Genomic DNA, 24588 nt, shown 5'->3' with positions numbered 1-24588 from the left:
TGCAACGAAACGTCAAAAGTGATTCGTTGTAAGTTGGTAAAGTTCAAAACGCGCCAATAAGAAAGGAGAACAAATTATAAAGGACTTGTACTGTTTTTATCTTAATTTGCAAGTATGTTAATAATTTTATAAATAACATAGTACTTATTTTATAATAAAAAATTAAATTAATGAAATACTTATCTTTTTTTATTTCGTTTTATGAATCTTTACATTATCGATCGAATGATAAAATAGATTACTTACTTAACGATAGTTGATTAATAAATCTCGTCGTTTTATATAAAAAATATTATTGACATAGAGTTTTTTTTTCACACAGTATCGTTAATAAAATCAACTGGCTTAATATGACCTTTAGCCATGATAAATAAGCTATAACGCAAGTTCGTAATACAGTGGTTGCCACGTAGCTATAATATGGTAAAATAAAGTCATTCTATTTTCTCGTTCGCGTACTTAAATAGAAAGAACCGATAAATATGGCAACTATTCGCTTAGGACAAATATTATTTCCTCGCGTTTTTGATATCGCTAGAAAACCACAACAATTTGCATCTTTCATCAAGTTTTATTCTTGTAAGTAAATTCATAAACACATTCGATTGTTTGTGTTCTTTTCGATATTCTATTATCGTAAAGGTAGCAAAGGACTAATTCAAATTTTCGATCATTTTCTCACACTTTTGTTAAGTAATACATTTGTCTTTTGTATATTAATAAATTTAATTACGAAGTTTTGATTATTTCAAAACACTTGCATTATATATTTATTTGAATTTGATTATCTATGAGTTGATATGCCGGTTTTTTCCATTATAAACAATTACGAATCTCGAACAATCGATTTATATTGATAAGAAGCAAAGATGTAAAAAAAAGAATGTTTTTAAAAAAATAACTAAACAAATATTTTTTATTATTTGCTTTTTAAAACACAAGTAAAAAAAAGTTTTTTATTATTTTGTTGTATAATTCGAATTTATAAATAAATTAATGATTATTTACAGCTCAAATTCATAATTATGAATTGATAAAGGTAGAGACTACTGGAGAAAGAAAAAATGTTGGATTAATTACTTTGAATAGGCCAAAAGCATTAAATGCTTTATGTAATCAGTTAATGATTGAACTGAATGAAGCTATAGAAAAGTTAGATAAAGATGATACTGTTGGAGCTATTGTTATTACAGGAAGTGAGAAAGCATTTGCAGCTGGTAAATATAAATATATCATATATATCATATATATATATATATATATATATATATATATATTCAATTATTTAGCAGTATTTACATACTGTTTATATTTAATAAATAATTTATTAAGGTGCTGATATCAAAGAAATGGCTAATAATACATATTCTCAGACTATGAAAGGTAATTTTCTTTCATTTTGGAATGGAGTTTCAAAAGTTATTAAACCAGTGATTGCTGCTGTAAATGGATATGCTGTAAGTTTTTTTTATTATGTTATAAAGTTTATATTTTCTATAGATATAATTTATTATTTTTAGTTAGGTGGTGGATGTGAATTAGCTATGATGTGTGATATTATTTATGCTGGAGATAAAGCAAGATTTGGTCAACCAGAAATAGCTATTGGTACAATACCTGGTGCTGGTGGTACTCAAAGATTAACTAAAGCTATAGGAAAAAGTAAGGCAATGGAAATGGTACTTACTGGAAATCAAATAACTGCAGAGGAAGCTGAAAAAAGTGGTAGGTAATTGATTAATTTTTTACAAAAAGATTGGAGATTAAGTTTATTATTTTTCCAGGTTTGGTTAGTAAAGTATTCCCATCTGATAAAGTTGTACAAGAAGCAATTAAACTTGGAGAAAAGATAGCTTCACATTCGCAATTAGTTGTATCTATGGCAAAAGAATCTGTTAACATGGGTAATTACAAGTATTTTTATAATTTTATTATATATAATTATAATTTCGTTAGCTATATTATTGATCAATTTTTAATTATACATTAGCTTATGAAACTACATTGCAAGAAGGATTACACTTTGAAAAGAGAATGTTTCATGGAACATTTGCCACAGTAAGAAATATTTTTATTACAGATAACATTCAGTATGGCTATAAAAGAAGTTATAAATATTTCTTAATTTTTTTCAGAATGACAGAAAAGAAGGAATGACTGCTTTCATTGAGAAGCGTCAACCCAAATTTACTAATCAGTAAATGCATAAAAATAGATATAAAAACAACATGCTTCCAGAAATTTTTATACTATACATATATTTTGATAAAAATATGTTTTTAATTTTTTTGTAATAATCATTTTTGAATGATATAATTATTATATATATAATACATACGTTTATACACAAACACAACTCTATTTCTATTTCAGTTCTTAATTCTATCCAAGACAAAACGTTTAGACTTTATAAAATAATATAGATATAATACTTTTACAAATGTATTTAAATTAACAGAAGCGAAGCAAGTTCATAAATTATATTTATTTCACACACACACACACACACACACACACTCTCTCTCTCTCTCTCTCTCTCTCTCTCTCTCTCTCTCTCTCTCTCTCTCTCTCTCTCTCTCTCTCTCTCTCTCTCTCTCTCTCTAAAAAAAATACATATGAAATATTAGGACAATCACAAAGCAAATATATGATCGATATAAAAAGCGTAGTTTTGACGTATATAGTTATATGTTTTTTATATCTTAAAATTGAGTATAAAAGATTAATTTTTTAAGTTTTCTTTCCTATTTAAAAAAAGACAGCATTAATTATTTTGTATATAAATAAGTATATTGACTCTTTTCACTAAAGTAATAAACCTCTTCCAAAGGAATGTTGTATGATGCTTCAACATAAGTGCAAACTCTATGTATTTGATTCTAATTGAAATCGTATTTGAGATTCTTTTAAATATTTACGCTTCTTTTTCTGTATATTTGCTTCAGTAAGGAACAGTATACCTGCTATAAGAGCTAAGGTAGTGCCAACTACAGCCATTGCAAAAGACCATCCGAAATAATTATTTTCATGACCTGGCATCCAACCATCCTTATTTCCACAACATGCAAATATAATGACAGCTATAGAACCATGCAGACCACTTGTGAATAATAAATAACTAATAATTTTAATAAGTAGGATATATTTTTTTTCCTCCGGACCACAGCATAATACCAACAGCAGCATTAATCCAAATGATATTAGGACAAGTAGAAAACACATTGTGAAAAAAAATTGAGTAGCTATCATAAAAGCTGTAACAAAATGTTGTTAATAAGAAGACTGTACAGTTTATTAGTTTGAAGATACAAATTGATATTTGAAACTTTTAATGCAAAAAAGATATTAGTATGATTTATATCATCTAAGATTACAAATTTTTAACTGGGAACTAAAAGATTTACTTACGTGGCATTAAAAAGCTTCGAATATTATCATATCCCTTAGTAAATGGATCATAAACCCATCTACAACCTACAAAAAATTGTGTAGGTGCATCAGATTCATAAGGGCTTGGTAAGGATCTAAAGCAATGCGTCCAAAGACCCAATTTATCAAATTGAGCACCTATTATTCTAGGATCACTGATCAACCATGCTGGTGTGCCAAATGCTATGCTAATACAAAACAAGGCCAATAAAAGAATGCCAACACCTACATCACCAGATAAACTTCTTATCTTCTCCATTAAGCAAAATTCAATATACTCCTATTTTTAAAAAATAATTAAATGAAATCTGTTAGAATTATATTATGATTGCAGAAAATGATCTGCTCTATAAATTTTGTTTTCTATTTAAAAATATCAATTACCAATTGTTATACAATACAATATAATTTCGTTTAATATAACCTCATATCTATCGAACCAGTTATGTGAGTATTCAACGCACAACTGCCTTAAAATGTACTCATATTATTTTCTCAAGTGTGTAATTACTAGTTTGACATATGGTGTAGAATAATACTCTATGATACACTGTATTCTTCATACACGCAAAGAAGCCTAGAGCTCTATTCTACAACTTGTTCGTAATATTATATATGCGTACGATTCAAATGGGAAAAATGTATATACGTTTTTAACATAATATATTCTTGAATATAAATAAGAATAAATAAGAATTCATAAAAAAAAATTAAACAAATAATTCGACATTAATCCATTCAATAGGTTATGAATCCAGAGTCAATTCGTGTATAAAAATTTGCGTACATGCAGTAAGGAAAAATTGAAATATTAAAGGAAAAGAAGAACCGAAAAAAAATCGATATGAAAAAATTGGTTATGGTAGATATTAATAACAATGATAAACTGAAAGAAATATAAAATTTTTATATGTAGAAATTCCAAAAGAGCATAATATTAAAAACTAGTAATTTATATAAAATAATGAGCATATTTAAATAAATAAATTATTGTTTAAATATTAGTTCATTATAATTCGTATTCATCGTAAATTATTTATATGGATGTAAAATAATCGAAAGTTTTAATTATTTGAACTGACCTCATGATTTATGTATTCGAAAATATTACAAAAAATTATTTTATATGTAACGCGTGTTATGATAAAGAGAAATGATAATGAATGAAAACAAAAATAACGCTTTGTAAAGTATATTTATCGATATATGGTCACGTGTTCAAATTATCGATAGATAATGCGATTTTTTTTAAATTTGCGCAAAAAAAATCTACTCAAAATGCAGAACAAAAAATCTTTGTGTAACACAAGTGTAATGTAAGATATATATAATTTATATAATATATATATTTCTTTTTTTTTATTATATTGTGATATTGTATATTATTATTACAGTAGTAATAGTAATAGTAATAGTAATAATACGAACTCATGTTTTGATTTTTGTAAAAGTAATATATAAATTACAACAATAAAAAAATTAACACAGTGAGCATAGAAAATTTTGAAATGTCTGTTTAATCTTAAGATACTAATTAGTAATTAGTATCTTAAAAAATGATTTTATTAAATAATTAATCATTAATACATGTTACATGATGTAAAAAATATAGCGTATAATATATTTTTTTTTAAGACTATATAGAAACTTTATATACAATAGTTGATATTTACAGATACTACTGTTTTTTTTCTTTCTTTTTTATAAAAATTAACATTATTACGGACGGAATTAATGATACATGATGTACAGTCTAAGAAATGCAACAAACTTTATCTAAATTCTTTCTAGAATTCATGATTTATAAATATATAGTTTCTTATGATCTCTTAAGATTCAAATGTATAACTGTGAAAGTGTTCAAAACACATTATACATATAAATTTAGATATATAACACTGTATATAAAATCATAAAAAAGCATAATATTAACATGTATACAATTATTAGTCTTTCTAATATCTCTTAGGTGCTATATATATATATATATATATATATATATATATATATTTAGGCATATTGCAATTTACTATATTAGATATAGCAAATGCACTTGTGCCTGGACGGATTCTTATTTGTATTTATGCAATGCATGGTTTCTGAACACATGTCCTAATACTAAAAATATTTTTGCTAGAATAATCTCTGCTATAAATAAAGTAGCATAAATCATATGGAAATACATTAAATAGTAGTGTGAGTTTTTTGTTCTTCATTCAATATTCGTTCTACTTTCTTTTTATATCGACGTCCTTCAATCAAAAAGAGTATACCAGAGGCAATTGCTGTAAAGCTACCAACAACTGCTAAAGCAAATGACCAACTAACATCATTGTGCTCCCAATTAGGCAACCAATCACGTCCATCACCCCTAGCACCAAATATTATAACAGAAATAATGCCGCATAATCCAGCTAAATTTAAAGATCCTCCAGTTGCCCATAAAAGCAATTGAAATTTTTCATGATGTCGCGAACAACAAGTATAAGTTATTGTTAAAAATCCAGCAATTAATAATAATGTCATACACAGAGTAAAGAAAAATTGTGTTGCAACGAAGAAGTCGGGTAAAAGAATATCGTGAATGATGTAATATTCTTCTTCAAAAACCCACCAGCAACCATAGAATCTAGTATCATATAGATGATGTGGATCTTCAAAACCTTGAAAACAAACTTGCCATAAACCTAAGAGAAAGAAAATAATTATTTAATATTTACTATCATAATCATTGAAATCTCTGATTCATTATGGATGACACATACTTCTAAGTTCAAATAAAAATATTTAATTAAGAATATTAATTAACGAGAATATAAATATACATTTTGGACAATTAAATGACAAAAATTACTTACCAATTTTTCTAAATGTTGGATTTTCCAATTTACCATCCGTTTCAAGCCAATTGGGTGTGGTGAATGCTATAACCACAAATATAAAAGCAATTAACGTCAAGACAACTGCCGCCTTTCCATTTCGTGATTTTCCCATTGTATTTAACTGTCAATTATGCATAAACAATCGTTATTTAAATTATTGTGATTATTTATTGTCACGATCGTGTTTAATCTTACTCGCGTTTATTCTATCTTCGAATTTCTCGTTAATATAAACTTTATACGGGCTACACATGAAGTGTACATATTGCTTATATATATTAAAGATGGATGCCTCTACGAATGATATATTTAATGTATAGGTGGCACCACCTTGTGGAATAAATTTGTAACAGGAAATAGCAAGTAAAAAAAATTTAAATTTGTCGTTCCAACGTCCCAATGATTACTTGTGAAAATTGTATATATTTATATAATTTAAATGTTAATTTTTATTATTTATTTTATTTTCTTTCAATTTGATACTAACCAATGGAGTTAAATTATTTGAAATTAAATCACAGTGGCAAAATATATTATATTTTATATCGCCAAATAAAAATGAATGAATAAATTCTTTTGCACTCGATAATAAATTATTTAATATATTAGAGGATATAAAAAAATGGCGATTATAATTACTATGGGGCTAGAAGATATTTTGGTAAATATTAAACATCTTTCAAGTAAAACTTATCTTTTAATTATTTTAACAATAATATTTTGTATATTTCGATTAATTGTAAAGCTGAAGGAACAGATTTATTTTATAATGAAAAGAGTGTTCTGATTAAGAAAGATGGTTAAGAAATTGATTGAGCTGGTTATAAATGTAATATAAACTTTTCTCTTTAAAGCAGTATTTTAAACATCATATAATTGCAAAAAGCTTTCGTTCCCATGATTAAAGCTTTCCTATTTAATCAGAAGATTATTATGATATTCTGCATAAGTTTATTCAAGGGCGATGTTGACTAGCTAATATTAATAATATGCACGTATATATCAATGTCGTGCGTATGCGTACATTTCAAATATATTTATACATATATTTTTCAAAATTCACATTTTCACTTGAGTTTAAACACATTAAGAAAACTATCTATTCTTAGAAGCTAAAACTATAGTTCACATTCATCACTCTCCTCTTAAATGTTAATAGAAGTAAATATCAGAAAATGAGTGTGCTTATTATTATTACAAATATAATTGATTATGTATGTACGCAGATCATTAAGAAGTTTCCATATTATATAATATATAAAATACACAGTGTATAGAATGGTCCTTCAAGATTTTTTTTTTTTTTTTTTTCTAAAGAATAGATTTGATGTATATTGTATACAAATAGAAAATGTTTGAAACTTTTGTACGTTACTTTATTACTAGATATGGTGTATTGTCATATCATTTTTCAATTGTACATAATAGTGTGTGATTGTCATTGACATGAGAATTTAAGAGATATTGAATAATGAATGTCTTACAATGTTCCTTGATATGCTTACATTATTCAAAATATTATTTTGTGCGTGTACTTGTGTGTACTTTAATTTCTTAAAATAGACTTGGTCTCTAACTCGATGCTTTTTATAATAAAGCTTCTTTGGAAACTTCTTAAAATCTTACAATGAAAACTGAGAAAAGAAAAAGAGAGAGAGAGAGAGTGTGTGTGTGTGAGAGAAAGTGAATAAGAGAGAATGAGAGAGAGAAAGAGTGTGTATGAAAGAAAGTGAATGAGAGAGAATGAGAAAAAATGAGAGAGAAAGAGGGAGAGAGGAGGGAGAGAGAGAGAGAGAGAGAGAGAGAGAGAGAGAGACAGGCAGACAGAGCAAAAATGAAGGAAAGAAAAGAGAAAAAAAAAGAAGTGAAGAAAAGAGAAGAAAAGAAAAAAGAAGAGAAGAAAAGAGAAAAAAAAGAAGTGAAGAGAAGAGAAAAAAAAAGAGAAGAGAAGAGAAGAGAAAAATGAGGATGAGGATGAGGAATCTTTCTCCAAAAGGGGTAGGACTGGACTTCAATGCATATCACAGTTGCAAATCTCTGCTCGAACTACGTTGGTACGATGGTAATAAAGGGTGGAAATTAATAAATATCGATATAGAGTTTGTGTCCTCGCGTTTGGTCAACGAAACTCTCGAATGAAATCATCACACGATTGATCCTTATCGTTTATTACGATTTTTCATAGTAAAACGTCTCCAAAAGTTGCCGCTTTTTTTCGGAGGCATCGCTGTTGGAGCATCATAGCTATAGCTACATTCATCATCGGTATCTTGGGCACTAGGTGTCTCTCTTGTTGGCGAACCACCGTGTCCAGAATCTCTATCACCGTCGGTACCATTTTTTTCTAAACCTGGAAGAAAAAAAAATGAGATAGATTTATATAATATCTTAATATAATATAAAATATATATAATAAATCATTTTTGTGAATCTATATCAAACTTTAAATGTTCATTATTATTTTAATGACTTTTGAAATAATTATTACAGTTGGAAAGAAAAAAGGATGTCTTACCACCACCTGCTCTAAGCATATCAAGAAACGTGCTCTCGGCATTGCCACGCGTGCGTCCCTGTTTTTGAGATGGCGTACCGAAACTGAGACTCTGAATATTGATTTCAGCTTTGAGTTGTTCCGGTGGTATATCATCGACGCGGAACTCATTAGGATCTTCAACGAAGGCTTGTTGAAGATCACGCATTATCTTCTTGCGTATCGTCTTCTTCATTGAAAGATGTCTTTCCAAATGTTTGACATCGCTCTCGGTAAGGGTCTTACTATTGTCCCGTCTTCTGGTCTTCTTCTTCTTGCTATTCTTCGGACTTTCTTCTTCGCCAGAAGTTGAACCTACTGAAACCGCGCTGTCATGTCCAGCAGCCTTTTCTTCGGCTTGCATACGTGCATTTTCCCATTTGTTACCAAAACCGAAAATGTCACGTAAGTGAGGTATATTTCGATCGGCTGTCTGCTGCCTTGCCATCTTATTTATCAGAGTATATACGTTCTGAAAAAATAAAAATAATATTCACAAAAAGTCTTTTACTCTTGCTAAAGCTGCTGCTAAAAGACAAACATATATATTAATTATACACAAATATTTTCCAGTCATGTTATACCTATAGATCAAACTTCTCATTCAATCGAATCCGAGCTTACCTATCATCACCAATATCTCCTGTTTTTATCAAACATGATTCCAAAGTAGACACGATTTGAAAATACAAATAATTACGTATCTACTATATCATAAGTGAGTCTTTTATACGTTCAAACAAAAATTAAATATTAAAGTCAAAGTATTCTCTATATTTTAATAATAATAAAATCATTATAGAAAAGAACACATATGAAAGATATGGAAATATTTTTCAGACATTTACCTATAGCGACCAAAGCTACCATCCAAGAAATATCCATGCCTGTCTACGTTCTCACCACTACCTCCTATATCCAACACTAACAATTCCGCAAACCAGCTGACCGAACAAACGCGCACGTATCGTTAGATAACCGCAAAAAGAAGGGGCTACGTGAAAGGACTCCTGCTCGGCTGATCTCCTGGAAGCACCGTTCGTTTATCCGCTTGCCGTCGTTTCGCCGTACGGAGGCGAACTCGTTGCCAGGCAGCGCTGAACGGGCTCTCGAGTTCTTTCCAGGTTTATCCAGGTAGAGACCAACGACAAGAGAGTGTCTCAACATGTCCTATCTCCCCCTTCCTTCTTTTTTCTTTTCTAGCTTCATCCTCCAAGTACCAAGTTCGTTATGGTATAATCAAGACATTCGACGACGACGACAACAACGACGACGACGACGACGACTACGAACGACGACCATGATGATAATGATGATGATGATGATGATGGTGATGATGATGATGATGATAATGATGATGATGATGATGATGATGATGATAATGAGAAAACAATGACGATTTCTAGCGTAAAGTCAAAGAAATTGTTCTTTTGTGTCCTCCAACTTCGAAACCGGTACGGTCAAACGACATATGGGATGATGAACCGCTTTTTATCACGTTTCATGCATTTATGAAAAGACTACCTAGTTTTATTTTCAATGATCATTTTGTCTTGTTAATTATGTGGACATACTACAGATATATTACATAATGTCTTCTTCTTTTTTTATTGATGTATACAGAAAAACTTATTAAACTTTATCATATTTGCAGAATCATCGATTAAAGAAATAATTCTGGATGGATTTACTTTACTAAAAGATTGACGAATTGACTCTATTTTTTTCTTTTTTTTTTTTTGGACTACCATGCAGACCTTCGTTTTTTATCATTTCTATCATTTGTGAAAGGTCGGAAATAAATTCGATGGGTTGATATTAGCGCCATTTGCGAAGGTGTTTTACTACCTCCGAGGTTAAACCTTTCACAATTGTTGAAGAGTGACTCTCGACTTGGTTACACAAAGCCAGAATATATATATATATATATATATATGTATGTATGTATGTATGTATGTATATATGTATATACATCATGTAGCTTGTAACATGCACGTTCTCTCAGAATTTATCCATATTTTTTTCCTTATGAAAAGAAGAAAAAAAAAGAAGTTATCCGGTATGACTGGTTCCATCGAACGAGTATTACTTTATACCTATACGAATATACGTAATTCTGACAAAATTGCGAGCAGTTATAAAAAATATAATATAGAAGAAAGTAGTCCAATTTTTTCTTAACTAAATAAAGCAAATTTTTATTTAATGAAAATCATTTAGCAATAAATAATTTAGCTATATATATTTGTTTGAATTAAAAAATAAAAATACGTTATAGCAACATATATATATATATATGTATATATAAATATATAAAAAATAGATTGATAAAAAACTGATTGCAAAGAATTACAAGAAAAGAAAATTGTTAGTTTAGTGTGCCAACATGTCGAATAGTAATTCCATTGATCTACAATCAAATTGACATCATCTTCCAAACGAGAAAACTATGAGTATAATTATTAAAATTTTAAGGATGTATGAGACAAACAAAAAGTCACGATCAGTAGATACTTACGATAAATTATAGCTTCTCTCGTAAAAAGAAGAATGCGTGTTTTGAGTAAAACTTCAGACTTTTTATTTTCTTCTTTTTTATGTATATATAGTCCCATGGGAAGCGGGATATCATCTATCACCGAATGCACCGTGAATGAAGAAACATCTTTTCTGTTTTTTTTATTTACTCATTTGTTTATATATATGTGCGTGTGTGTGTCTGTGCGTGAGTATGTGTGTACGTGTGTGTGTTTGTGTATTTTTCTGTTCTAACACACGAAAAACTTGTAAATAAATTCTTGCATTTCCATTTACAGTTTGCACGAGTTTCGTACGTGATCGTCCTCGTTCAGAAGATACGCTTCGTCTTTTACCGTTCAAGGTCAGCGAATTGACGGAAACCAAGCGAAAAAAGGAGAAAAAGAAGGAAGTAATGGAAAGAAAAAGAACGTAGATGTAAGGAACGACGAACGAACGAACGAACGAAAGAGATCCGAACACTTTGAACGTCGTCGCACGACTGAACAGCCATTCGCGACTTTCACTTGGAGGTACTGTGAAGAGAACGAACGTTGTCGTCGGCATCGACGTCGTCGTCGTTGGCGTCGTCGTCGAGGAGTGTATAAACCTTCTCTCCTTCTCTTTCAAACTTCTCTTTCACCTCACCACAATTTGGTTATCGACGCCCACGCTCTTCGTAGACTGAATCACGATCGAGTTTTCTCGATGCACGAGTAAATCTTTCACGGAGTTTGCTGCTGTTGAGAAGTTACTCGAACTACTTGTTTGCTCTTCCTACTTTTATTTTAAAATCAAGAGATATTTAACGTCAATGAGTTAACGCTCAAATTATTTAGACAGATTCAATAATTTTATCCGAAGAACTAATGAAGAATCTTTTTCTTTTCTTACAATTTTATCAATTTGATACGATGTTAGTGAGTTAACTTTCAAGTGGATTCAACAATGACGATTTTATCCACGATTTATCTAACATAATCCAAAATACATAATTAATGAATCAAAATCCGGATAGCATTCAAATCTATTCAACATATTTATTTGAAAAATGGAATCTCTTTTTTTTCTTTTTTAACTTTTTATTAACTTGATATGATTAATTATGGATGAATTGAATCAAAGAGATTGTTGCTTTGAAGAAACATCCGTCTTATTCTTTTCACGAGTTAAATCAAGATAAGAAACGTTTGAAAGTTAAACGAAATGAAACGGAAGCGGCTCGTGAATCCTTACGTAAACTTTTTCTTTTTTTTCTTTCTTCATCATTTTCTAATACTAAATTCAAGTTGATATATTAAGAAATCTTTATATATATATATATATATAAAGACGTACATACACACTATATATACACTATGCGTATATATATATTTCTCATGTAGATCGAGAAATGAAACAAAGAAGAAGAGAAGCCTCTCTCCTTCGTGTTCATCGTGATAGTCCAGTAATCGACGCGTAATCGAAGCAGGTTTTAACCAGACGTCTACCTCTCCTGGCATAATCTGACTTTCCATCGTTATACAGTTACTCGAGGGTGAAAGGTGAACCCTCGGCTCCCTTCTATCTTGTTGAGAAGAGTCGTGAATTCATAAAGAGAACCGATGAAGAAAAGATCGTCTCTTCTTCCTTCTTATTTGGAGTATCAAGCAAAAGTCAATTTTTTTCTTTTCTTTTTTTTTTAAGAAAAGAAACAATCAAAATATATTAAACATTATTGAACAGTCATGAACTTTTAAAAATAATCTTGACCAACAAATTTATCCTTGGATCTTAAGAAATGATCCTGTCTTGTGTAAGCTTCTATAATAATAAAGGACTTCATAATGTGTCCCTGAGACGTTGAAAATCAAAATCTAACTCTTCTCTTAATCTATCTCTTACTATTCGATCAACGTATAACACTCATTATCCTTTTCTTTTTTTCAGGTATACGTGCATATACGCGACGAAAGTGACATCATATTCTCTTCACGAACCAGTTCTCATTGACTCTTAATACCGGTTTTCTTCGATGGAACCTTCGCAATATTCTACGCTCCTGATGGCGTTGTTCATCGGGTGAGGTCGTAACCTTAGGAGCTCGTACATTTTACGTATGAACGATTGCGAGCACATGTGAATACACACACACACACACACACACACACACACACACACATATTCCAGTTAACCCTTTACACAATAAAATTATCATTTATAATAATATTAATTTTTTTCAGGAAATTGAATAGTATAATTAAGGAAATACCATTATTCAAAGAGAGTGCAACGAATTAGTAGAAAATCGATGAAACGACACTGGTTTTTCTTTCTTATCGAATCGCTTTCTCCATTAAAATCTTTCTTTATTCTTCATGAAAGACGAAGAAACAACATTACTGTACGTATGGAAACAATGCCCTCTCCGTTTTGTTTTCAGTTTGTAAGGCGGCTCGTGTATACGCTAGACCGAGCAGAAACCTCAAGCTGCATTACATAAGAGAAAAGTGTAACCGGCCCTCCTCTTCCTCCTCCACCTCCTCCACCTCCTTCATCAACTCTACCTCCACCCTCACCTCCTCCTTCTCTTCCTCTTCTTCTTCTTACTCTTCTTCTACCTGGGCAGCGTGTTCGCTATCGCGGATCCGCGTATCGTGGGCGTCCAGACGAATTTAACGCGGATCGAACACTTTCACAAAAAACAACACGTTGAAATATTTACAAGAAGTTGAATATTATAAGGGTCTAATCATATTACGATAATATTATAGGTCGTTAAACTTAATAAAGAATAAAATTTAGAAAGTATCACAAATTGAATTGTGGTAGATGCTTTTTATAAGAAAATATTGTCATTTCCTTTTACTTAATTTATTATTTTCTTTTTTTGAGGAGGGTTTTTCTTTTTTCTTGTAACAAAGTTTTATAATTCATAGCACGAGATTTATGTGAGAATATTTTTTTTTCTTTTTTCTTTTCTTTTTTTTTTCCTCTTAGAAGAACATCGTCTCGTATTTGTATGTCTTGATACTTTCAACTTCGACGATAAATTTACATTTTTCTCTTATAAATAATGCATATTATAATTGCATATGCGTGCGTGTGTGGGTGATCTTCTCTCATCTTTTCTTGAAAAATTTCTTCCTCGGAAACGTTATACAAATTTGATTCCCAATTAATGCAAATCCAGAGCTCTTTCACATTGGAAGAGATTCCCCTCTTGGTCTCGTTTCTCTTTTCAATTTATTAAACTCGAGATTCATTCTCAAAAGTATTTCTGATGACACTCTCTCTAATCTCAATTGTGTGTGCGACTTTCGTGTCTATTAATTTTCTTAGTTAAGATAAAATCAAATCCTTCTAAATGAACGAATTGCTCGTTTCTATCGTCGAACGTGTGAAAGTAAAATCCGATAGTAGAAGGTATAAAACAGAATAGTGTTCTTTGCTCTATTCTTTTTTATTTTGTGCTTCAATGATCAATTTTATAGCGATCAAACGAGCATATACTTTGATCTATTCTTTTTTTTTTTTTTTTTTTTTTTTTTAGGAAGTACACGAAGATATCCGATGATCTTAGCAATGAGTACTTTCACATGAAATGGAGTGAGTCGTTTGTGGTTGAGAGACTTGAATCTTAAAACAAAACGTCTAACCTTAGGAAGACGAAGATGCGGTATACCAAAGAAAAAGAAAAAGAAAAAAAAAAGAAGAAGAAGAAGAACTTGTCTTCGTGATATATAATTCAATGCTCGACGACCGAACGGTAATATTATCGACTACAGACGAAGACACTTATACACATACATTTATTTATCTTTTAGATTTGCATACTTTCCTCATTAATTATTCTAAACGTTCGAAGGAACAAGATAGGTGACTAAGTCCAATTCGTTTTACGATGAGAGACAATGTAGAAGACTACCTTCGAATAATTTTCTTTCGAGGATCCATTTCGTGTCTCATGATTTTGTTTTTGATTTCTTTTTCTTATCGTATCATATTTTGACACAAGTATTTAAGTAAGTACATTAAACGTAATATACCAATTCTCTATTTGCTTTATTAATAGATATAGGAAGAAATATTTTTCTGCTTGAATGCACTGAGAGTCTACGATTTTCTCGTTAACCGACTGTCGCAGTTGTTCCAGTTGAACGATTTGACGTTCCCGGTGTGATTTATTATTTGAAACTCGTCGATATTAAATTCACTGTCCACGTACCTTGTTCTAGAATATTTCAACGTAGATAATGTTTGAAAAGCACATTTAACATGATACTTTTATAATAACGAACTAGAATTTAACAACGATTAGACTATCTATGAACTCGTTGGAAAGAAAATAAAAGAAAAGATCTGTCTGATCGATAGACATTATTTAAGAGTAAAGTTACTTAAGACTCGTTTCTTTCTTTCTCTTTCTCTCTCTTTACTACGCGCGTGAGATTCGAATCAAGTGCATACAACTGATGAATTTTATATATATATATATATATATATATATACACACACGTATATATTATATATGTGAATATATGTATATATATATTATATATATATATATATATATATTATATATGCATAGACATCTTTTTCTTTTGCACAGACATCGGATACTACATACTGGATGTTGTGCGAAACCGTTATGCAACCTGCAGTACGTAAGCTGGTGGTCTTTGCTCGGCTGGATTCCAGTTGGCCTGTCCTCTTATATTGTCCTGTGTATAAGCAAGAACATTCAGGACAACAGGATGAAGAAGTACGATGTGTTAGATATTCCCTATAAAGTGATCATATAGAAAAGATCTTCTCCCTTTTATTTTTCATTGAAAATATCACGTTGAAAGTCAATTATCTTTAAGATCGGCCGGAAGTACATAATATTTCTTTATTGCTAAATGTTAAAGATTTTTATCGGATTACCGACTTCTCTACAAACGGAAACGCATCGAAACGTACCCATCGAAACCAACGAGGGAACACATACAGATTTGTTTGATTATTTAGAAGGCAGTCAGTGGAACAAAGAGAAACCGCCGGTCACATCGGGATCTTGGGTAACTTGGTTGGATTTCGTAATAAACACATACACACATAAATATAGTATGGCGAATACGGTTCCATGATTATGCGAAGTGTATCGTCGCTTATATGTGTGTATATATATATATATATATATATATATATAGGGTGTCCCTTTGATATGAAGGTATTGATTCCATTGAATAAGAAATGTAGTTAAATCTTAATCGATATTAAAAACTATTTTTGATGCAAACAAAGTTTGATAGAGAAAAAAATTGTATAGTATATTGTTTATTTATTTTTTCTTTTATATCTAATTATACTAAGACATTTGCAATAGTAATTAAAAGACACCCTATGTGTTAAGACATCGAGTCGTCGAGAGATTAGAAACATTGCGTGGGCGACGTAAACGGGTTATATTCAGGATCGAATGTTACATGGTGAAAATCGTTCCTTTCGCGTGTTGCCTCGAACGAGCTGACGTGCTTTATGTTCTCTTTCTATTTCTCTCAGTAATTCAATTCAAACGATTTTCTAATTTTTTCTCTAAATCTCTTTTATATTTGCAGATGCAGGTGTTGAAGATACAATGAAGTCGATGTACTTATTTTCATTTTGCCTACTCTTACGTTTTTTTCTATTGGAATTAAAGTTCGACTCCCGTTATTTTTTGATGACGTTTGCAACTCGTATTCAGGAAAAGAAAGGAGAAGACGTTCTTTACATTGATTTTATGAGAGAGATTCGATCTTGCTCGTTCGAGGTAGTAATAATAAGTAAGTAAGGTGAAGAGTCGTCGTCGAGTAACACAGACCAAGGTGATCCAGTACGAAAGCGAGAGGCCTTTCTGAGGGACTCCCAGAAGAAAGGAAAGATTGACGGAAGGAAGACAACAGTCTGAAGAAGAAGAAGAAGAAGAAGAAGAACATGAAAAAAAAATACTTATGAAACCTTCGAAGACAATGAATGAGTAATAAAAGTTAAAAGGGATGACAGGAACCTGCATTATCGACGATCAAATGCACAAAAGCAATAATATCTCTCTTATTGTTAATGAATTGAAATAACGAATGATCGAACAAAGTCACGATGACCAGTTTTAAAAATAATATTTCAATCGAACAAAGTCATGACAATTATTGGATCTCAAATGAAATTTTATCTATGTCATACAATGTTCCCTGATTCCTGTCATTAATGATTAAATCATTTCTTTTTTGACATAATGATACTTTTCTTTCGTTCGGAGCTCTCAGTAAAATCAAACCTTCGGTCAATACTCTCATAAACAATGGCCGCATTCTAATCTTATCTAACAATAAAACTTGTCATAATCGTGTATAGTAATAATACAAGCAACAGTAATTGGATTTAAAGATGATTATCGTGACTACTGAAATCTCAACGAATCCTCACTGAGGGAGGATTTGTGTGGTGCCTTTCTGTGATCTGTCACGCTCTGTTCACTGTGATCACATATACACACATACGCACGTACTTCTCTCTTTCTTTTTCTATGTTATTCATGGGTACACGTGAGTGCAACAAAGAAACAGACAGTGAATATGACAAAGGAAGAAGGGAAGCGAAAGAGAGAAAGAAAGAAAGAAAGAAAGAGAAAGAGAAGAAGAAAGAGAGACAAGCTAAAGAGGGATCATGGTGGTCGATGACGCCGGCTACGTCAGAAGATGTCGGCATCGTTGTTGTTGGTTGGCGGCGGCTCGTGGGAGCGCCGTTTTAACCGCCTATTTCTCCCGCCACGTTATAACACTGCATGAAGCCGTCTCGCCGTCTCGTGGACGGCATATATACATACAATATATAAGTATATATATATATATGTATGTATGTATGTACGATGTATGTATGTATAAATGTAGAGTAGTAACAAAAATGTATTAACATTACCCGTACTTCGATAATAATTCTATGTACAAAATAGGAATAATGATTAACAATCTTATTTTTTAATTTATTGCAAACAAAATTAATGTAATTTAAAAAGAAACATTAATATTATCATTTATACGGGTATGTATAATCGTCAGAGAATTATTGAAATGATAAAGCAGTTGTAGTTAATGAAAAGTAGTCTTTTATATGTCAATACTTCGAATGAAAAGCCATTGTATTTTCTATACAATAATGCCTTCGTTGAGTTCAGTGAACAGTGGAAACAGACTGACTAGGTAATGGACTTGGCAAACATTATTTTGGACTTGTCTCGTTCGAGAAAATTCTTTATTTTATTTTATGATTCTCAGTATGTTTCTCTTTTGTTTGTTATTTGCAGATCGGGATACTCTTCGTGTGGCTTGAGAAATCATATGTTTATATTTTAAATACATAACGTGCAATGAACTTTCAACCTTCAAGATCCTGAACCATGAGACCATTTTTCTCTTTCATCGAGTAAAACGTATTTTTAGTCGCCTGTTCTTCGACGCCATACAAAAGGAGGAAAGAGTGCAAGCAACTTTATTTTGAAAAACGAAACGACCAGTGCCCGAGGCATGGTCGAAAGCAACATGGACTATTTCTATCCTCCTGTTGCTGTCTCTCTCTCTCTCTCTCTCTTTCTCTCTCTCTCTTTGTTGCTCTTTTATCTTTTATTTGATATTCAAAAATATATTATATCATGGATTAGCTTGCCTTCTCTTCTTTCATAAAATACTCATCTTCTACGAACTTGCAAAGAATTTATTTAATTTTTATTAACATTTAATTTCAGAATTTATCGATTAGATTTCAACGTGGAAAGAACATCAATCGTAGCAATAACATAATCAACGCCTATCCGAAACAACCCCTCAAGCAGACAGAAGATGACTCATCACTGGTCGTTCTCAAGTAATTTTCGATTCACTTATAAGCGATCTCAGAGAAGCCATAAAAAACGAGGAGAGATGCACGGCTTGTAAAAACAAATGGATTCTGCGTTTCATTAATAATGTATTTATTGATCTATAAAGTATCGATGTAAGTGCTACTATACCACTTCCTCTCTCTTTTTCTTTCTTTGATTATTATACTACGTATTCTAATGCAAGGCTTCTCAAACTTTTATGGGATGGCTCACTTTCGAAAACGTTTATGTCTGTTAAGAGAGTTGATTTTAATAAACAATTCTATATTAATTGAATCTAAATCTGCAAGTGTATGGAGAAAAATTGGACATCATTTTGCGATGCACACTGTGGAAATTTCTGGTCTAACGTAACTTCGAAGAAAAAGAAAGAATGAATATAAAGAAACGAATGATAAAAATATATATTTATATATTTATATTTTTTTTCCTGTTTACAGATAGTAGAGACTGTAGAAAAAGGAAAAAAGAAAGAAAAAGAATTCAAGGATACTTTTGTAGAAATGTTTTCCTAGCGAATTACGAACCAACGTGAAATGAAATACGTATCGTCCAACTCATCAATTGCAACATAAAGAAGATTGAAGATATCTGTCATTTATTATAGGAAAAGAAATGTTCTTTTTTCTTAATTAGCAAAACATACAAGATAAATGAAGAAGGCATCTCAAGAAGAAGGCAGGTCAATCGTATGGAATTCTATTAATGAACATTTCTTAACGCGATTTATTACAAGTATCCTAGATCATAAATATCGAAGTTCAACTAATGGCTCGTTCCAACCGAGATTTTTTTAATTGCACTTTGCTGATTTTGTACGTTTATATAAGTACAAGATATATGTGTATTAATTAAGTTAAAATGCAAAATATTTGCATAGTAAGAAAAAGAGGTATTTATATTCTATGAAGAGTAAAGCATCAAAAAAGGTCTCCAAATGACCCGTTAATATAGTAAATAAAAATTACAGGTGATATAATTAATTAATATTACGGCACATACGATGCGTGTGACTGATCGATCGATTCAATATAGACACTTACGTTGCACTCGGTTGACCTCTCTAACTACTGCCCTGACCTTTCTCTAAAGGTTGTACTATGATATTATTTTTAGCAAAGAGTTCAATGAGGATATTAAAAAAAAAAAAAGAACGGAGTATGTCTGAACGCATCAAATAACAATATTATTACAAGTAAAAAAAAAAAAAATTACAGAGAAAATTCCTATCACAATATCTAATATCTCTTTCGTAATCTCTCATTCGTAAACAAAATTATAGGTATAAAAAAAGAAAAAAATAAATCTCTTCCATTTTATACAATAATAAGGAGGATAAACAGCGGATAATAAATCTTATAAAGATTTTCAAAGAAGCGGATATTAGAAAATCTTATTCAAAGATCGAAGTTATTTCCTCGTTTGGATGAGACCTCGAAGAAACTAAAAAAATTGTCTTGCATAGGTGAAGCGTCATTCACGATCAACCTCGATTCATTTCCTTCGAAGGATAAAATGTTGTGTCAGGATTTTGAAATGTATCCAACAACGGGATCGCTCCAATTTCATTGCAACATGCGATTTCTAACACATATCATTTATATTGCATATAAGCAGTTTATAAAAGCAAAATAGAAAGACAATTAAGTAACTATACATTTATATAACATGTTAATATTTTATCAAAATTATTTCCAACAAAATTATTTTTTCTTTCTCAAGATTTTAATATTTTTCGTTGCATCAATTCGAATTCATGGAAATTCAAACAAATATGTAATTTCCTTTCATATTAAGAATACTTTTCTTACATAATAATTACATTAATTTCCTACATATTAAAAATACTTGCATGCGTCTCTTTGGCAATATATAAATACAAATTAGATAGTATAATTGTTTAATCGATAGGACAACTTACCAAAAAACTGAGATGAGTCCTGAAAGCCCGCGCTTCCTCGTTTGTTCTTTCTCTTTTTTTCTATGTGTGATAGAAAATTTAATATTATTACGATAATTTTTAATACGAGTAAAAATGAGATAACACCGACATAATTAAAATTTAAGATTAAGTAATTAATTGATAACGTATTAACGAATTTTCTATCTTTCAGATAAAAACGAATCAGGAAGCAGATCAAGATAGTAGCAATGTATCGTATCAGGAAGTTCGTTGAAACCTTTCGACACGGAGAAGGTTCGTAGAACACTAGAGGAGAAGGAGAGAACTGAGCGTGACTATGGCACATCAATGGAAGTACGCCGGCGATCACCCCCACGCATTGAACCATTGCGCATCCGTTATACGCACGTGCATATCGGCTTGGTCCGATGAATTCTAGCAAAGGTAGACTCTCATTGATCGAAGCTCATCAAAAGGCATAAATTTTTACATCTAGTCGTATAAAGTTGATATACGTGACGATATACTTTATACTATGATATTAAATTTTATAGTAAAATCTGTTTTTTTTTTTTTTTATACTCAATGATATTTTATTATCTGTCAGTAAAACATAATGATTATAATGTATAGATTAAAAAAAAAAATATATATATATATATAGACACTCCATAAGAAAATAAAAAAATTAATTCTCTCACTAAGGAAACGTAAATCATATTTATGAATCATTAAGTCTTTCTCTTGAGCTACATAAATATTTTGTCACGATAATCGTTATCTCGCTTCGACTTTTGTTTTTTGTAATTGACGTATTACCTGGAATTTCAAAATTATTTATCATGGTGATATGGAGATTAGTTGAATAATTGATTATGGTAATGAGAAGACTCACTGTCTTTGCATCTTCAAGACTCATAGGAACGTATTTCTCGTTAATTATCTGTACTAAGTTACTACGAACTTGATAGAAAATGTATTGATCTTTGAGCCATTGTTTTATCGTAGCAAGTTTCTCGTGAAGTCCGACGTAAGGATCTATTTTCGTTAATTCAAAATTCGTATCTATAAATTAAAAAAAAAAAAAAATGAAATAAAACGAAATATGAACGTGTAACATAAGGATTATACTATTTAAAGAATCATTTTACCAGGACGAGTATAGTTGATAATATTTGGAAAATCGAGAGGTTTGAACAAAACTGGATCTAATTTCTTAGAAGAAGGATTATCGTAAAAACGAAGTTCACCAACAAGTTTCGATATTTGTTTTCGAAGACGACACATTTGTTTGATGTCGAATCTAGAGAATTTCTTTTCGTTAAAATCTGTTGTTTTATCGATTCTTGAAGATCTATGAAAAGTGTGTGATTTCGTCCTTTTCTTTTTTCGTTTGGTCTGCTATAATTTGTAAAAATAATAACATATTAAATGTTCATCATGATTGATAAATCAATATGAAGATATATTATAAGAAGAAAAAAATTATTTTTATAACTTTATCGTACCATAGATCGTAGATTATTATCCATTGGATGAAAACGATCATTATTAGAAAAGATCCTTATAATGTTAGAATCTTTATCTTTATCAGATAATTTCTTCCTTTTATCATCGACATTTCGTTGTTCTTTATTTTCATGAAGAATCGGTTTGTCATCTAAAGGATTATCTATTTTTTTAATATCATTTATCAACGTCAAGTTTAGAGATCGACGATTACTCTTTGATGTAGCTAACGATTCTGTCTTATCACTCTTAGAAGAATCTTTGTTATCATCCTTCGTTGTTATTGGACGACGTTTATATTTTTTTCTACGACTTCGCAGAGATATCTCCGTTTGTTTCGACGATCTCAATAATTGAACAGGAGTAATGTCGCTTATGTCTCCTTCGATACTTTCGATCGTTTTAACGTAATTCGATAATTCTTTGTTAAGACCGATTTCGCATTCACTGGTATTTTCTATTAACTTCGGTGGTACCAACTCGACGATCTGTTTTTCACTTGTAAACATAGAAATACACATTGAAGAGTTCTAAAATATTATTTTGAAAAATTTGAAAAAATTTATATCATTCATACCCTGAATTATCTGTTTCCTGTTGTTCACGTATAAAATCCTTGTTAGATATAATATCAACTTTCTTCACGCCAAATCTCATATCCTCATCTACAATTTTCTCTTCCTCGTCCTCTGAATTAGACAACTCATTCGTGGATACCTGATCATCGTTAGACTTCATCGTTGATAATATCGTACTCGTTGCTTCTTCGAAAGTATCATTGACATAGCTTACTGCTTGCTCAACAGGCAATGACTCAAATTCTTCTATTTCTGATAAAATTTTCGAAGTACTGTATTCCCTATCAACTTGTGAAACTTCAACAATAATCTCTTTATCTTCATTATCCATTTTAATTTCTTTTTCTGACACTTCTTCTTTATTTTCTTCGATTTCAATACTTTCGTTTTTATCACTATTAGAAACTACTTTTTCTTCAGATTTCGTTGAAATAATCTCATTGGTTTCGATCAATGAAGATGTGTTATTAGAAAATTCTTGGTCTATGTTTTTTGGCGAATTTTTTTCTACGTCAATCACAATAATCGAAGAAACTTTATCATTTGTTGTAGATCGTGATACATATTCTTCTTCTATATCTTCTGTTTCTACATGTGTCTTTGGCATTCTCACGTCGAGTTTAGATTTTAAAGGAATTTTAAGATTATTCGATTTTTTTTTCTCTTTTATAGAATGTTCCATCGATGGACTTGTCAATGCACTTTCCGTACTCGAGTTCATCGTGTACTTTTCCTCTTTTCTCATTTTATATTTTTTATCGATTTCTTTCAAACGCATCAGCGCTGCAGTTGCCTTAGAATGCAACATTTTCCTACTTCACTTAAAGATTTAATGCGTGAATAAAATTAAGAAATTAACTATTTCAAATGTTTGATTTGAAGGGTTCCTTGGTTGGAATAACACTGATGCCATAATACTTCTGCAAGTACGTAACTATGGTAACGTTATGCTCTAAGTGACAACATTCTACTCGTATACATTTCTTTTTGTAAAAAGAAAAGACAAAAAATGTTTAACAATATAAATGCATATGTATATTTTTTCGTAATTTTTTTTTTTAACTAACAATCAATGCATAATTCGAAATAATGATATTTAATTACCAACGCTTGTAATAACATTTTAATTACTTTATTTATTAGCTTCACTTCATTTTTTTCTTTTTATAAGTAACGACAATTTATCAAATAGAAGTAAACGTTTGATTAAAATTCACATTTTGCGATATATAAATTTCAATGTCAAAATCTAAATTTGAATTCAATTCGAAGATGGCTGCTTCCGAAAGAACCAATCAACGCTTTCTTTATGATACGAACCTTGCGTACTTCCTGTTTATATTTAAAAACTATGTTCG

General features: G+C 30.5%; 6 protein-coding genes and 1 long non-coding RNA gene across 12 annotated transcripts; 3 read left to right on the top strand and 4 right to left on the bottom strand.

Annotated features, from left to right (window-relative positions):
• Nucleotides 1–347: 347 nt before the first annotated feature.
• On the top strand, nucleotides 348–2218 carry LOC122632836 (probable enoyl-CoA hydratase, mitochondrial). Its single transcript, XM_043820068.1, has 7 exons — nucleotides 348–579; nucleotides 1011–1217; nucleotides 1333–1457; nucleotides 1521–1725; nucleotides 1785–1904; nucleotides 1991–2058; nucleotides 2136–2218. Exons 1-7 carry the CDS (start codon nucleotides 483–485, stop codon nucleotides 2199–2201), a joined length of 888 nt encoding a protein of 295 aa, XP_043676003.1. The 5' UTR covers nucleotides 348–482; the 3' UTR covers nucleotides 2202–2218.
• Nucleotides 2219–2602: 384 nt separating this feature from the next.
• LOC122632839 lies at nucleotides 2603–3688 on the bottom strand. The gene is made up of 2 exons (XM_043820072.1): nucleotides 3409–3688; nucleotides 2603–3254 (listed from the first exon to the last, which is right to left on the bottom strand). The coding sequence occupies exons 1-2, from the start codon at nucleotides 3686–3688 to the stop codon at nucleotides 2866–2868; spliced, it is 669 nt and encodes a 222-aa protein (XP_043676007.1). The 3' UTR covers nucleotides 2603–2865.
• A 1741-nt stretch (nucleotides 3689–5429) lies between these two features.
• Nucleotides 5430–6727, bottom strand: LOC122632972. The gene is made up of 2 exons (XM_043820324.1): nucleotides 6288–6727; nucleotides 5430–6116 (listed from the first exon to the last, which is right to left on the bottom strand). The coding sequence occupies exons 1-2, from the start codon at nucleotides 6421–6423 to the stop codon at nucleotides 5614–5616; spliced, it is 639 nt and encodes a 212-aa protein (XP_043676259.1). The 5' UTR covers nucleotides 6424–6727; the 3' UTR covers nucleotides 5430–5613.
• Nucleotides 6728–8220: 1493 nt separating this feature from the next.
• On the bottom strand, nucleotides 8221–21473 carry LOC122633194. The gene is made up of 3 exons (XM_043820831.1): nucleotides 21162–21473; nucleotides 8827–9316; nucleotides 8221–8661 (listed from the first exon to the last, which is right to left on the bottom strand). Exons 2-3 carry the CDS (start codon nucleotides 9290–9292, stop codon nucleotides 8471–8473), a joined length of 657 nt encoding a protein of 218 aa, XP_043676766.1. The 5' UTR covers nucleotides 9293–9316; nucleotides 21162–21473; the 3' UTR covers nucleotides 8221–8470.
• On the top strand, nucleotides 9306–15030 carry LOC122633196. 3 transcript variants are annotated; one of them, XR_006328058.1, is made up of 7 exons: nucleotides 9306–9562; nucleotides 9685–10298; nucleotides 11661–11894; nucleotides 12747–12905; nucleotides 13291–13422; nucleotides 13584–13744; nucleotides 14894–15030. It is a non-coding gene; the product is annotated as an uncharacterized LOC122633196 (long non-coding RNA). The 3 variants fall into 3 exon arrangements; XR_006328057.1 differs by having other exon boundaries at nucleotides 13291–13457; XR_006328059.1 differs by lacking the exons at nucleotides 12747–12905; nucleotides 13584–13744; nucleotides 14894–15030 and having other exon boundaries at nucleotides 13291–13494.
• On the top strand, nucleotides 15051–19918 carry LOC122633195. 3 transcript variants are annotated; one of them, XR_006328055.1, is made up of 5 exons: nucleotides 15051–15109; nucleotides 15953–16105; nucleotides 16254–16403; nucleotides 19106–19353; nucleotides 19681–19918. XR_006328055.1 is itself a non-coding variant. In XM_043820832.1 (4 exons), exons 1-4 carry the CDS (start codon nucleotides 15092–15094, stop codon nucleotides 16965–16967), a joined length of 345 nt encoding a protein of 114 aa, XP_043676767.1. In that variant the 5' UTR covers nucleotides 15051–15091; the 3' UTR covers nucleotides 16968–18955. The 3 variants fall into 3 exon arrangements, 1 of the variants encoding a protein (XP_043676767.1); XR_006328056.1 differs by lacking the exons at nucleotides 19106–19353; nucleotides 19681–19918 and adding exons at nucleotides 16944–18563; nucleotides 18668–18955; XM_043820832.1 differs by lacking the exons at nucleotides 19106–19353; nucleotides 19681–19918 and adding an exon at nucleotides 16944–18955.
• Nucleotides 21474–21568: 95 nt separating the features above from the next.
• LOC122633189 (pre-mRNA-splicing factor CWC22 homolog) lies at nucleotides 21569–24123 on the bottom strand. 2 transcript variants are annotated; one of them, XM_043820819.1, is made up of 5 exons: nucleotides 23230–24123; nucleotides 22652–23150; nucleotides 22295–22544; nucleotides 22039–22208; nucleotides 21569–21962 (listed from the first exon to the last, which is right to left on the bottom strand). In XM_043820819.1, exons 1-5 carry the CDS (start codon nucleotides 24036–24038, stop codon nucleotides 21921–21923), a joined length of 1770 nt encoding a protein of 589 aa, XP_043676754.1. In that variant the 5' UTR covers nucleotides 24039–24123; the 3' UTR covers nucleotides 21569–21920. The 2 variants fall into 2 exon arrangements, with proteins under 2 accessions (XP_043676754.1, XP_043676757.1); XM_043820822.1 differs by having other exon boundaries at nucleotides 22295–22541.
• Between the last annotated feature and the right edge of the window lie 465 nt (nucleotides 24124–24588).

The sequence above is a fragment of the Vespula pensylvanica genome, chromosome 11, assembly GCF_014466175.1.
Source record: "Vespula pensylvanica isolate Volc-1 chromosome 11, ASM1446617v1, whole genome shotgun sequence".
Taxonomy (NCBI): Eukaryota; Metazoa; Arthropoda; class Insecta; order Hymenoptera; family Vespidae; genus Vespula; species Vespula pensylvanica.
Note: the sequence above shows the minus strand (reverse complement) of the source record. Positions and strands in the feature narration are given on the sequence as shown.

Excerpts from the sequence above, each read along its gene's own strand:
- LOC122632836 (XM_043820068.1), top strand. The coding sequence starts at position 483 with ATGGCAACTATTCGCTTAGGACAAATATTATTTCCTCGCGTTTTTGAT. Across the intron at positions 580-1,010 it reads TTTCATCAAGTTTTATTCTT|CTCAAATTCATAATTATGAA; the intron begins GTAAGTAAATTC and ends GATTATTTACAG. Across the intron at positions 1,218-1,332 it reads TGAGAAAGCATTTGCAGCTG|GTGCTGATATCAAAGAAATG; the intron begins GTAAATATAAAT and ends TAATTTATTAAG.
- LOC122632839 (XM_043820072.1), bottom strand. The coding sequence starts at position 3,688 with ATGGAGAAGATAAGAAGTTTATCTGGTGATGTAGGTGTTGGCATTCTT. Across the intron at positions 3,255-3,408 it reads TCGAAGCTTTTTAATGCCAC|CTTTTATGATAGCTACTCAA; the intron begins GTAAGTAAATCT and ends ATTTTGTTACAG.
- LOC122632972 (XM_043820324.1), bottom strand. The coding sequence starts at position 6,423 with ATGGGAAAATCACGAAATGGAAAGGCGGCAGTTGTCTTGACGTTAATT. Across the intron at positions 6,117-6,287 it reads TCCAACATTTAGAAAAATTG|GTTTATGGCAAGTTTGTTTT; the intron begins GTAAGTAATTTT and ends TCTTTCTCTTAG.
- LOC122633194 (XM_043820831.1), bottom strand. The coding sequence starts at position 9,292 with ATGGCAAGGCAGCAGACAGCCGATCGAAATATACCTCACTTACGTGAC. Across the intron at positions 8,662-8,826 it reads TATGCTTAGAGCAGGTGGTG|GTTTAGAAAAAAATGGTACC; the intron begins GTAAGACATCCT and ends TTTTTCTTCCAG.
- LOC122633195 (XM_043820832.1), top strand. Across the intron at positions 16,106-16,253 it reads CAGGACAACAGGATGAAGAA|ATTTTTATCGGATTACCGAC; the intron begins GTACGATGTGTT and ends TAAATGTTAAAG. Across the intron at positions 16,404-16,943 it reads CGGTCACATCGGGATCTTGG|ATGCAGGTGTTGAAGATACA; the intron begins GTAACTTGGTTG and ends TTATATTTGCAG.
- LOC122633189 (XM_043820819.1), bottom strand. The coding sequence starts at position 24,038 with ATGTTGCATTCTAAGGCAACTGCAGCGCTGATGCGTTTGAAAGAAATC. Across the intron at positions 23,151-23,229 it reads CAGGAAACAGATAATTCAGG|TGAAAAACAGATCGTCGAGT; the intron begins GTATGAATGATA and ends TATGTTTACAAG. Across the intron at positions 21,963-22,038 it reads GTCTTGAAGATGCAAAGACA|GTAATACGTCAATTACAAAA; the intron begins GTGAGTCTTCTC and ends TTGAAATTCCAG.